This window comes from Botrytis fragariae, assembly GCF_013461495.1.
Source record: "Botrytis fragariae strain BVB16 chromosome Unknown tig00000001, whole genome shotgun sequence".
Lineage (NCBI taxonomy): Eukaryota > Fungi > Ascomycota > Leotiomycetes > Helotiales > Sclerotiniaceae > Botrytis > Botrytis fragariae.
Genome location: NW_023500987.1, coordinates 3012349 through 3025043, shown reverse-complemented (window position 1 = coordinate 3025043; position 12695 = coordinate 3012349). Strand labels below are relative to the sequence as shown.

At 42.2% G+C, this 12695-nt stretch overlaps 5 protein-coding genes across 5 annotated transcripts; 3 read left to right on the top strand and 2 right to left on the bottom strand.

Moving 5' to 3' along the window:
* Nucleotides 1-908: 908 nt before the first annotated feature.
* Bfra_000936 (putative tannase subunit protein) lies at nucleotides 909-2663 on the top strand (the record flags this gene model as incomplete). Its single annotated transcript, XM_037331378.1, has 1 exon — nucleotides 909-2663. One exon carries the CDS (start codon nucleotides 909-911, stop codon nucleotides 2661-2663), a length of 1755 nt encoding a protein of 584 aa, XP_037197711.1.
* Nucleotides 2664-4398: 1735 nt separating this feature from the next.
* Bfra_000935 (uncharacterized protein) lies at nucleotides 4399-4795 on the bottom strand (the record flags this gene model as incomplete). The annotated part of the gene is made up of 3 exons (XM_037331377.1): nucleotides 4399-4625; nucleotides 4658-4697; nucleotides 4724-4795. 3 exons carry the CDS (start codon nucleotides 4793-4795, stop codon nucleotides 4399-4401), a joined length of 339 nt encoding a protein of 112 aa, XP_037197710.1.
* A 938-nt stretch (nucleotides 4796-5733) lies between these two features.
* Nucleotides 5734-6661, top strand: Bfra_000934 (uncharacterized protein; the record flags this gene model as incomplete). The annotated part of the gene is made up of 3 exons (XM_037331376.1): nucleotides 5734-5878; nucleotides 5944-6519; nucleotides 6555-6661. The coding sequence occupies 3 exons, from the start codon at nucleotides 5734-5736 to the stop codon at nucleotides 6659-6661; spliced, it is 828 nt and encodes a 275-aa protein (XP_037197709.1).
* A 2690-nt stretch (nucleotides 6662-9351) lies between these two features.
* Nucleotides 9352-10271, bottom strand: Bfra_000933 (putative 2-deoxy-d-gluconate 3-dehydrogenase protein; the record flags this gene model as incomplete). The annotated part of the gene is made up of 3 exons (XM_037331375.1): nucleotides 9352-9798; nucleotides 9860-10072; nucleotides 10137-10271. 3 exons carry the CDS (start codon nucleotides 10269-10271, stop codon nucleotides 9352-9354), a joined length of 795 nt encoding a protein of 264 aa, XP_037197708.1.
* A 271-nt stretch (nucleotides 10272-10542) lies between these two features.
* Bfra_000932 (putative sorbitol dehydrogenase protein) lies at nucleotides 10543-11973 on the top strand (the record flags this gene model as incomplete). The annotated part of the gene is made up of 4 exons (XM_037331374.1): nucleotides 10543-10731; nucleotides 10800-11170; nucleotides 11218-11614; nucleotides 11668-11973. The coding sequence occupies 4 exons, from the start codon at nucleotides 10543-10545 to the stop codon at nucleotides 11971-11973; spliced, it is 1263 nt and encodes a 420-aa protein (XP_037197707.1).
* Between the last annotated feature and the right edge of the window lie 722 nt (nucleotides 11974-12695).

Here is a 12695-nt window from a genome sequence, read left to right as displayed (position 1 = left end):
TAGTTTTGCTTGCTCAAGTTTATACATCTGACTTAGTATAAAGACAAGTTCGAGAATAGCCTTCGTTCGACTTAACTATTACAGTTCTAGTTGATACTAGAAATGTTAGTCTCCAAGAGTTTTAATACAAGGAGTCGCACACCTGAAGTAATTCTTTTCTTCAAGGGAGGAAGCTTCTGGGGTATTACGCTATGGAAATAAAAATACTATTCAACATGTACCTAAGGTTTCACATCGAGAATAAAGATCTTTATAGGTTCTTTGAACTAAGCTTGCTTTAAATCACGGAGATCACCCACATTGCAGCCTTAACCTAAGATAGAGGTACCCAGGCCAGAAAGGGGTTCTAAGGTTGATTAGACTTTTCTGAGGGTGCCGTTAGACTTTCCGATTGAGAATGTCATATGCAAGAAGTGGACTATAGATTAATACCCACTCAGGCCGTAGTCTAGCGCCTAAGAGTATCCTTGAAGATTGCGAATAGCATGTATACAGTAGACTTGTCTCCCAGATGTATCTATTGCTGACGAAAAGCTTCGTCATAGGGGCCAATATTATAGTTTAGATTTTTTCAGGCTCATCAATATTGATGCCATTTGCCCTTCATCTATTATGTTTTCATGTGTATCCTAAATGAAGCATACGTACAACAATGCGTTGCTTCACTTTACGGTGAAAAGAAGAGACTTCACTAGACAGAATGCCCCTGCTAAGATCATGTTCGTTGACCTCTATTACACCTTTAATCAAGTATAAAGACTTTCGTTTGAACTAAAGGAATAGCTTCAGCAAGAGATCTAGCTTTCCTCTCAGTACATCTACGTTATTTTCTCGATAGCTAGAAGCTCAACACAGTCTTTACTTTTATCCATTTGGATATTCTAAATTGGATTTTTCTTTCTTTAAAAATGCGCAAGTCACTTTTCGCAATCGCAGCCGCTGCTGCCACAGCTTCTGCAGATTCTCTGACCGACATCTGTACAACAGCCGTCGCTAAAGCGGCTTTACCCGCGGACGGTACATTATTCGGGAGTTCTGTCATCCCATCATCGGTTACAGCAAACGTCGTCTACAACACTTCTGTCAGCGGACAAACTTTCTTCCCCGATGCTACTGTCAATTTCTGCAACGTCACCTTCTCCTATACCCACAATGGTCGTGGGGACAATGTGGTTCTAACACTTTGGTTGCCAGCCCCAGAGAACTTCGAGAACAGATGGCTCTCATCTGGAGGAATGGCTTACAGCATCAATTCGGGTACTAGTAACCTTGTCGGAGGTGTTATGTATGGCGCCGCGTCTGGTCTCACTGATGGTGGATTTGATACTGTTTTCGACTCCGTATTCCTTCTCGAAAATGGTACAATCAATTGGGAGCCCACTTACATGTTTGGTTATCAGGCCCTTGGCGAGCTGACTACGCTTGGAAAAGAATTTACTAAGCAGTTTTACGATATGGGTGATAATAAGCTCTACGCTTATTATCAAGGTTGTTCCGACGGTGGTCGTGAGGGATGGAGTCAAGCTCAACGCTGGGGTGATATTTACGACGGTATTATTGCCGGTGCACCAGCTTTCCGATATGGCCAACAGCAAGTCAATCATCTCTTCTCAAATGTTGTCGAGCAAACACTTGATTATTACCCATCGCCATGCGAGTTTGAACTAATTGTTAATGAAACCATCTCTAACTGCGATGCCCTTGATGGCAAGGTTGATGGCGTGGTGGCTCGAACAGACCTTTGCAAGCTTCATTACAACATCAACCAAACTATCGGCTTGCCTTACAGTTGTGCTGCCAGCTCTGGTGGCGGCATTGGTCTTGGTTATGGTAAGCGCAAGAGGCAGATGACCGGAGGAACTACCACCCCAGCTGCAAACGGTACTGTGTCAGCCGAGGCAGTAGCAGTTGCGCAAACCATTCTCGACGGATTACACGATTCTCAAGGTCGACGTGCCTATCTCTCGTATCAGCCATCTGCCGATTTCGAAGATGCAGCAACTACCTACAATTCCGATACCGATTCCTACGAACTCAGCATTGCTGGAACTGGTGGCGAATGGGTCGCTAGGTTCCTTGAATTACAGGATCTTGATAACCTTTCTTCTTTGGATAATGTCACCTATGATACCTTGGTGCAATGGATGGTTCAAGGTTGGACCAGATATGAGGACTCACTTCAGACCAACAACCCGGATCTCACTGATATCTACAATTACGGAGGCAAAATCCTTCATTTCCATGGTGAATCTGATCCTAGTGTGCCCGCCGCTTCTTCAGTTCACTACTATGAGTCTGTCCGCAGCATCATGTATCCTGGTCTATCCTTCAACGAGAGCACTGAAGCTTTGAAAGAATGGTACCGCTTATACATGGTTCCCGGTGCAGCTCACTGCGCCATCAACAGCGAACAAGAAAATGGTCCTTTCCCTCAAACCAACTTGCAGGTCCTGATTGAATGGGTGGAAAATGACACGGTTCCTGTCACTCTCAATGCCACCCACTTGGCTGGTGACTACAAAGGTGACAACGCTCAAATCTGTGCTTGGCCTCTTCGTCCTCTCTGGATCAACAATGGTACTACCCAGGATTGTGTCTTTGACCAAGCTTCTTACGACACTTGGACCTACACTTTCGACGCTTTTAAGCGACCATTGTACTAAGTCTTTGTTGGGCCTTCCTTGCTTCCACATCGATGCTTTTCCAATATATTGACAATATGAAAAACATATGTGACACTACCACTTTCCAATTACTCTAATTAATTACTCAGTCAATTCTCTACGCTGGAATTGATCATCCCCTGTGTGTGCCGTAAAATATGTATCCTTTTTTTGAAAATCGTAGGAATCCAATAGAAGTGTGCCTAGGTAACCACAATCTAATGCTAGGGAAGATATCCTTCATGCCCTCACTATCTCAGTGATATAAATAACTTTACAGTAGGTGAGTATCTGAACGAACTGAAAAGAGGGCTTATTAACTTAGCAATAGCATTGCTATTATAAGTCTATATTCGAGTATTAAAGCAATCAAAAGAAACGTTTTACTTATTTTAAAGATCAATCTTTAGTAAAAACATAGCGAGGAGATCATTTCCAAGAACTAGATCTCTTTATGTATATAAAAAATTCTTATATTTATTGTTGTCTTAACCAGATGATGATGATAGCTTTTTTCATCTATCTTTAGCCTCTGAATTTAATAGAGATCAATATAATTGAAGTGTTTATATGCTTACTATGGTAGATTTAGCGAGAACGTTAGACTCGTATTGGACTCTATTCAAAAATTAGTCTTTTCTGTGTATAGTTCTAGCTCTCTAGATAGAATTTGAGTTTGATAATGAGTACCTATATAATAATTACTACGTCATACACACTCCAGTTTAATATATACAACAAAGTGTTGAATCATATCTTCAAACACATAAACTCAACCTCTCATCAATCATGACACATTACATTACACTACACCGCATACCCCCAAAAAAACTAATAAAGCATCTCACACTTCCAACTCATAGCATCATTGGGGTCTCCCTCCCCATCAAACTTCGCGTGCTTGGGATGCGGACAAATCGGTCTCTATCTCGTAACCACATCCGCGGTTGTGGAGCTCGCAAATGCAGTCCCGATGATACTGTCCGGCGCAATATCATTTTCAACCCAATTGATTCATCAATGCGAGTAAGATGTCGTGCAGGGAATTTTTGTACCCGGGAACAGAGTATTGACCGTTGTTCTTCATACTTATGCCGGCGATGTAGTAGGGCGCGTTGACATAGTCTGCGGTGTCGGTACAGTGTCTAGAGGAAACCTAGTTAGCTAAGGTAACGCCCCATTGTTCTAATATTGGACAGGAGCCGGCAACAGGAAATACCCTAGCTCATGTCATTACTAATATTTGGATTGTGGAATTGAGACTTGAGTAGGTACATGCATATACATGATCTCTTTATGTTGAACGATGACGAACCAGTCTGTCCTAAATATCTGCATGCCCTTTATGAAATGTTGGTAGAATATTCTCGATAGCTCAACTTTCAATGATGAGGCGAGAGATGATTTAGCGCAGTCTCAATTGTGCCATTGTGGAAACAATCGCTATCATCACGCGCAGAAGTTGATTCGGCTACATGACGACATGCATCTTGATATCTCTTCAGAAGCCCGCGGCCACTAACTAGCCAGGCTGCGAATTAATTCAAGACTCACTCTATATCGCCCAGAGACTAAATGGCAACTTTAGATGAAATGCTTAGCCCACTATATCTGAGTACTTCATCTGGCCTATCTATAACATTTGGGGAAACCTATAATCAATAATTTTGAGTAAGACGAGTATACAGATCTAGATCTGGAGGTAACCAAACATCATATATGCAAGCGACTTGGGCTATCCTATCTCCATCTCATACCTCCTCGTTCGCGGATCTGTAGTAAGAGCTTCAGTACTGAGGTGCCTCAATGAACTTCTGATTGTACAACGAGACTTTGTATTTAGACATTCGAAGTGGTAGCAACTATTATTCTGAGGTCTAGTCAGAGGCGTTTTTGATGATTTGAGATTTCCCTTTTGTGCTCCAAGGGCAATTTTGGCATAGAAAATCTCCGTACTTTGTCCTTCAAGTAAAAATTGCCCCATGAATACTCACCCACAATCATAATATGTAGTGGATCCGGCTGAATGTAGTACTTTTTAAATAGATAGATATCCATACCCCACTTGTTAACCTCTCTTCTCCTAGCTCGTTGTTTTGCAGAGCGTTTTGGGTAACTTTCAAGCGAGGCATTGTGTATAACTGTTTTCTCGTTCCCTATGTTTGGTTGTAGTTTGTATAATGGTATTGTCCTACCGAGGCCAGAAATGACTACCAGATAGTGATTGTCATTTTGACAAGCAGTGTTGTGTTTGTTTGTTGATTTGTCGTGTGTGGTGCATGTGTTGGAAGTAGAAAACTACTGCTGCTGCCATCCAAGCAGTAAACTTGAGATTTATCGAATAAATTTGAGGTGTTTGTTTGTCAACCTTCTGCTCTCTGGTCCCCTTTGCTGTCTGTATTGATAAGTTAGTACAACTTCTGAGCAATCCTGACTGTCTTGTATTGGTTCTTTGACTGCGTGATCAATCTGTGAATATAATTCATTCTTTATTTACTTACCGTATTTGAGTAGACGTCTTGGTCTTATCCACTGAAAAGATTTTTTGTTCCTCAGTTCAAGAGAATTTTGTGGTTTTCACTACTTTTCCTCTCCTCCACTTCGAAGAGGTTGTTGTGTTGACAAGTGAGAATAATGCATTGCATTAATGTTAAGACTTGCTCAAAATAGGATACTAACAAACCAAATGGCTTGTTCCGAGTTAGTTGTATAAAGGTAGTCGTCTCAACATACACGAGGACTATAGTCAGCCCATGTTTTTATGTCAACATTAAATTCACGCGTCAAATTGATTTTTGTTGTCGGGTACAGCAACCTCGAGCTCCGCGACAACCACCACAAAGGACACCAAAAAGAAGGTTAACGCGTAGCGAAAAAGCTTTTTATTACCGCATATTGTCTCATACACTCTTTCTAAATATTGAAACTTCTCTTTGATCCCACCAGCTATCATCCAACGGGCACTTCCGCGCTCACAAACTAAATTCGCGTCGTCGTCTCATTCAAATTTCTATCAGCTCCGTAGCGCAATACTATCACTGTCCACTATCATCGTATTCCTCCTCGCACAATGTCTGCCCATGTCCCAGTGGGTAACATAGACTATAACCTCTGGTTTAAAGACCAGCAATACAGCCCGGGAGCCTATCCTACCATTGATACCCTGCCTTTTCTTTGCCGTCAAGATGCAGCAATCTACAACGCGAAGATACGGTGTAAGTAAACCTCTGATCATCATCTCCAGTCTCTCAAGGCAAAATGCTAATTAGTCATTTTACAGTTCAACAAGAGACAATGAGAGTTCACGAGACCATTGCACCAACAACAGCAACAGCCTACGATATCACAGATCTCAGTCGCCACGTCTTCGGCTATTGGGAAATGATGCTTGGTATAGCAAAAGCGGATCCTGTTTGGGCGGCCAGTTACGGACGCATTAATACGCCGCGCTCCTTTAATAGTAGTTGGAGTCACGCGAAGCAGCACATCAGGGAGCTTATCATTAAGAACCAGCGTGCTGCAGACTCTGCAGCTACGCAGGCTGCCGCCGACGCTGTTGATGGTGTTGAGGAGGTTGATGATGAAGGGGAAGAGGGAAGCGACGAAGAAAGTATTGGCAGCGTTATCGTTGTCGAGTACAACAATGATGGGGAGGAGGGTAACGACGGAGGAATCGATGAAGATAATGAAGGGGAAGATAGCGATGAAGAAATGGATGGCAGTGTTATCGTTGTGGAGTACAACGATGATGAAGAAGAGGGCTATGACGGCGAAATGGATGAAGAAGATGAAGAAGATGAAGATAGCGATGGGGAAATAGTGGGATTTTGGTGGGATAATACAGGGGCTTCTAGTGGTTTGACATTCAGTCTCGATTCCTCTTGTTTATAGTCGTTTTGAAATTCTTCCAAAAAGCAAATATATACCATTCGAAACTCGGAATTGACTGCTTCTTTAATCATGTTATCGGTTGTCAACTTGAATTGCCAGATTTATAGAGCATTCTTTCGGAGAGCAAAAAATAGTTGCGCGCGCCTCGACAATGGTTGTTAATTCAAAGGAAAAAGATTAGACGATAGTCTACCATTATAGGTATTGGGTAGAGATATTGTACAGCTGTACAACCTTCAGATGAGAGGATTGCGCTTTTCTTTCCATATCGGAGTTATAAATTGATAGTTCTTTGTCCTGAACGTGCCATTTTCTCAACTTTGGGCTTCTAAATGTTAGAGACAGATGATAACTTATAATGTAGGGAGCTCGCTAAAGAGGCTAAGGACTACCGAGAACCTCAAGATGATACGAAATATATCGAATTCAGCATCAGAATACTTTATCAATGAATCTCAACTTCACTGTTGGTGATTGTGATAACTCGATACGTCACACCTCAACCATTTTTCTAAATGACAGGGTTTGAAATAATCAGGGGAGATTCTTTCTTTCAAATCGTAGAAGGGATAATGAACTCGTATCTCTTTGAATTGAAACAGTAGCAGTTGATGGACCGCTTGATATTGCTATGAGGATGAGTTTTACATTTTCATATCTTGAGTAGATTTTAATATACCATTGATTTCTGGATGGTGTTTACCAGATTGACGTTTGATTTGAAACATTACAATGGGCTGATCCTTCATAAAGCTCAACGCTCTTCCACCTCGACGTCAGGTTAGAATTTCCTATCTCCGTATGGTTGAAACGACTTGCTTCATGTGAGTCAGATGTAAGAAAGGACCGGACTTGGACAATCGTTTCGTGGTAGTCTCTTCTATAATTGACTGCAGTGAAAGTGGCGCTGCTTCATGCATAAAAAATCAATCTTACGTTAAAGGTATGTCTTCACTCTACAACGATGTCTATTTGGGAAATAAGATTTAGGTTCCTTTCGACCTTAAATCGAACTACGACTTCGAACTCTGACAATCATCATTGGACTTTCTTGATTCTCCGTCTATTTTCAAGGCAGGTCACTGACATCCTTGTATCATGGTTTCCTGCAGTCCGTACTGCAGTCTGACAATGAGAGGCTTCCAATTTCTGGGTTCAGGCCAAATTTTCAAATCCTTTGAGTTATTGAGTTCCACCTGAATATTCAAAATTCATGCTAAAGTTATATGAAAATATAAAATGACAGTTCATTTTTCTTATTAATCCCTTCCACCTCGCAAAACCCCTACTATGTATGGAGATGAGCCAAAAGTGAACCCAATAACTGATGACGATGAAGTGAACGCTGCTAGCCACGAAAGCGGTATGTCGTTAAAAATCAGATACATGCGAAGAAGCCCATTCAAAACATCCAATCAGAGCATCAATTATCCATCACAAGCAAAAGGAATCCTGCTGAGTGGTCACAAAAAAATAACAAGAAGAGGGGTTGTGGATACTGCCCCTCTGCGGGTCTTGCACTTGACAAATACCAATACAATAAGCACAACCTATTTTCCTGCATGAACTCCACATCTCATGAGTGGACATTTAAATAATAGATATATATAAACTTAACCCCCATCCCTACAACAACAACAACCATCAGGGGCTGTAACTCAGTGGTAGAGTGCCTCGTTTGCATTTTCAGATATCCTCACAGATACATCTGATAAGTTTCGATGAAGTCCAGGGTTCGACTCCCTGCCGCTCCAATGACATTTTGCATTTCTTTTCATCTTTTTAGCCTGAAAATTGAGGAAGTTGTTGATATTTTTGTTGGGTGAAATTTTGATCCTGTTTTGGAGTGAATGGAGCGAATAGTTTAAGAGGGCGTGGCTTTATGACTGGGAAGGAAAGATTTCTTTTCTGGGTTTGAGTCTGCTCTATCCAATCCATTTGCAGGTTGTACTGAAAGAGAAAACGGATGAAAGATGATGGCGTTGGGGAATCTTGTGGGTGTTCATCGATTGGTGCACGATGTGGATTCAGAAGCTCTCTAGACCCCGGAATGACATCCCCACGAAACGGTTCGGAGTATCATTACACCGTAATATTTCTAACCACTAATGCTTGATTTGTCTGATTTCTTTGGTGGCGTTCCATTTCATGGATTTTCTTGCAAAAGATTTTTCATGGTTGCGCGTGGGGTTGGCGGGGCATGTCTCGGAGATGAGATCACAAAGATGGAACGGAAAGACAGAATAGCACTCAATTGAATGTTCATGGACGGGAGTGCATACCGGCACTGAGGAAGTAGTCACTGGGAGGAATAGCATAAACGGGGGTAGGTGGGCCTGCTAGATATATCTTGAAAATTTGATTGACGTTGAGATACTCTTCCGGGCGCTACGATAATTATGAACAGGCCGATTGTCAAAAGGGTATACACACGGCAAAGGCCCCACAAGAAACAATCTAAAGAGAAGGAATGATATCGATGCAGATAGTTCGTGGTGTGTCATGATCAATTTACATGAGTGGGATATACAATAGTATACTGAAATCTTGAACAAGAACATTCAATAAATCATAGGTTAACGATTCCATACTATGCTATAAACTGAGCAGGAGACCCATGAGCCAATTGATCTCGTCAGAGTAAAAAATTCCCATAAAATGGTTTTTATCAACCAGTCTGAGGATGACGACCGGGAGAACCTGAATATTTAGAACCATGAACATTGAGGGAAACGGCGTAAAGTCAAAGAGCATCGAATTAGAATTAGAAATATATTATTTTGAACCCGACAAGTTTTCATCTGCCCATCCAGCCACCATCAACCGTAAGAATATCTCCAGAAATATATGCACTTCCCTTGCTTGCCAAGAAAACGACGCTCGCCTTAAAATCATCTGGGGAACCCCATCGACCCGCCGGTATTCTTTCGCTAATACTCCTCAATCGTTCTGGGTTGGCCAACAAGGCAGTATTCATCTCCGTCTCGATATACCCCGGAGCAATCGCATTGACATTAATTCCTTTCGATGCCCATTCGTTTGATAAAGCTTTGGTAAGCTGTCCCACCGCACCTTTCGATGCGGCATATGCTGGGACAGTAAGACCACCTTGGAAGGTAAGAAGACTAGCAAAATTGATGATGCTACCTCTTCGGCCAGTAATGGCAGATGGTTCGAGCTTCAACATGTGTGCACCAACATCGCGACAGAGGGTAAAGACAGTATTGAGGTTGACTTGAATGACCTAAATACGATGACTATTAGCACAATCCACCTTGATACATTATGGAGACTAAGATGCGTACCTCATTCCAATCATTATCCGGAAACTCGTGGCTCGGATGGCGCCTTTGAATTCCAGCACAGTTTACCAAGATATGTATCGAGTGTCCATCTTTCAGGATAGTAGATGTGATGCCGGCGACTTCTTCCTGCGATGCAAGGTCCGCGGTGTATATGGGAGCTTTCCTGCCCAGAGCCTCAACGGCTCTCTGAGTCTCGAGATTCTCACGACTACGCTGTAGCAAATCTTTCGTCAGTACGTACGATACAGTTTGGATCCGGTGTAATGAGGGTAATCACCTGGATCAAGATCAAATCTGCTCCTGCTTCAGCAAGTGCTATGCAAACAGCTTGTCCAATACCTCGAGTACCACCAGTAACGAGTGCGGTTTGACCCTCCAAAGAGAACAACGCTGATAAAGCTGTGGCTGCCATTGTATTATGTTGTACCCGAAGGTGTTATTCCGTGAAGCCTCACATGGTCTGACAATTGGGGATTAATACTTAGTACTTAAGTTCGTATATCAATTGGACAATTAAGTAATTTGCTCTTGTGCTCCCACTCTCCACTCCGATTTGCGGCCTGAGATGTTAAAACGTGGGGGTAGCTCCCCGATTTTCTCCACAGTGGGGTTGATAACACCGTCATAACCTGTTTGTTGATTTGTCGGCATAAAAGAAGTCATTTTAGTACAAAGACTAGCCAATGTACTTAATTACTGTAAAATGTCATTCAAGGACACATTTTGACCTTGGAATGAAATCAGGATCATCATTATACAATATCTTCTACAAGAAAGCACTCAACATCATGGCATCTACTAATAACATCGAAAGTGGTGAGCGGAGTGAAGTGAAAGCTTCCGTGCTTCATGGCGCCAAAGATTTGAAAGTTGTAAGTTAGGTGTTCTCAAGTAATTTCTCTGTAAAAAGGTAAGACTACGATGGCTGACATTCGAAAAGGAAACTCGTACTCTAGGTGTACCTGAGCCAACAGAGGTACAAGTCGCGGTGCAGGCTACTGGTCTCTGCGGATCTGATTTACATTACTATAATCATTATCGAAATGGAGATATTATTGTCCGGGAGCCTATGACTCTTGGGCATGAATCTGCTGGGATTGTTACTGCTGTTGGCTCCGAAGTCAGTAATCTGAAAGTTGGAGACCGCGTTGCCTTAGAAGTTGGACTTCCTTGCAAGACTTGTGATTTATGTGTAAATGGAAGATACAATATCTGCAAAGAAATGAAGTTTAGAAGCTCAGCGAAAGCATTCCCACATTTCCAAGGAACTCTGCAAGAACGCATTAATCATCCTGCAGCATATTGTCATTTGTAGGTATTGACTCTGTATTTTTTCTGCCACGTGCTCACTGGGGTAGATTACCTGCAAATGTATCTCTTGAGCTCGGTGCCGTGCTCGAACCTCTCAGTGTCGCAATCCACGGCGCAAGACGAGCAGCTTTACCGAAGGGCAAGACGGTACTCATCTTCGGTGCCGGAGCAGTGGGCCTCTTATGTGCAGCAATGTGCAGAGTTACTGGCGCCAAGAATATTGTTATAGCAGATATACAGCCCGACCGATTAGATTTTGCAGTCCAGAACAATTTTGCAGATGCCAAACTTCTGGTTCCAATGACCAGACCTCAGACAATTGAGGATAAGTTGGCTTTTGCGAAAGAGGTCGCCGAATTGGTTAAGAAAGCATCTGGAGAAGGGGAGGTTGATGCAGTATTCGAATGTACGGGTGTTGAATCATGCCTCCAGGCTTCGATATATGTGAGTCAAAAGATGTTTTACGGGATGGGAAGATTGATGCTAACGCTTGTCAGGCAACTAAACCAGGAGGAAAGATTATGCTGATTGGAATGGGAACACCCATACAAACGTTACCAATCTCTGCAGCTGCTCTACGCGAGGTTGATCTCGTAGGTGTTTTCAGATATGCAAACACTTATGCAGATGCCATTAAACTTGTTGCGAGCAAAGATCCTTTGCTCCCTGATCTCTCCAAGTTAATCACGCAGAGGTACAAGGGATTCGAGAGTATTCCGGAAGCATTTGCAATGGCTGGTAAAGTCAAGGATGAGAATGGTAGCTTGGTTTTGAAAGTTCTCGTTGACACCACTGAGTCATAAAAGAATGTATTCTATCTGGAGCCATTCCTCATTCATGGTCAGATAATACTCCTTGCTTAATGCACCTTTCCAAAGATCGATAATAGCGAGGATTTAGAGTAAGTCCTGATGTGCTGGTGGAGTTCAGTTTTCTGGTATAGAGTTAGAAGGATTTAATTAATCATTTCTGGTGAGCTATGTAGAGAGTTAGAGGATCATTTTGGTCGACGACGGCTTTTTAGATTACATCTGGGACTTGATTTTATGGAATTGATTTATTTGATAGATTAGTTTTGATGTTAAATTCCTAATCAAATAATCTATAAAAGTTTCGTGGCTCAAGGGTGGACAAGTCTATGATTGCGTTTGAGTTTGTCTAGCGGTAGGTCGCCAGAGAACGTTCCCCTCTGGAAAATCTCGACCCAGCTCATTAAAGCATGGGGGTTTCCTTCCAATTGATAATGCAAAAAGACTTCTGCTTCACTGTAGCAAAGCAGACCTGCTTTTGCACAAGACCTTTGAGAATGGAATTGGTTATATGACGGGCTAATATCACAGCATCGAGGAATACAAAAAGAGAGAATGACATACCCTACATGGTCTGAAAGCACAGGTCGACTTCACAAATTGTAAAACAAAAATAAAGATATGGCTTAGCCACATGCATGTAGATAGAAAGATGACCAGAATGTATCTTGGGACTATATATCTGTGCTTTTATTATCACTAGTACATCATGTGCA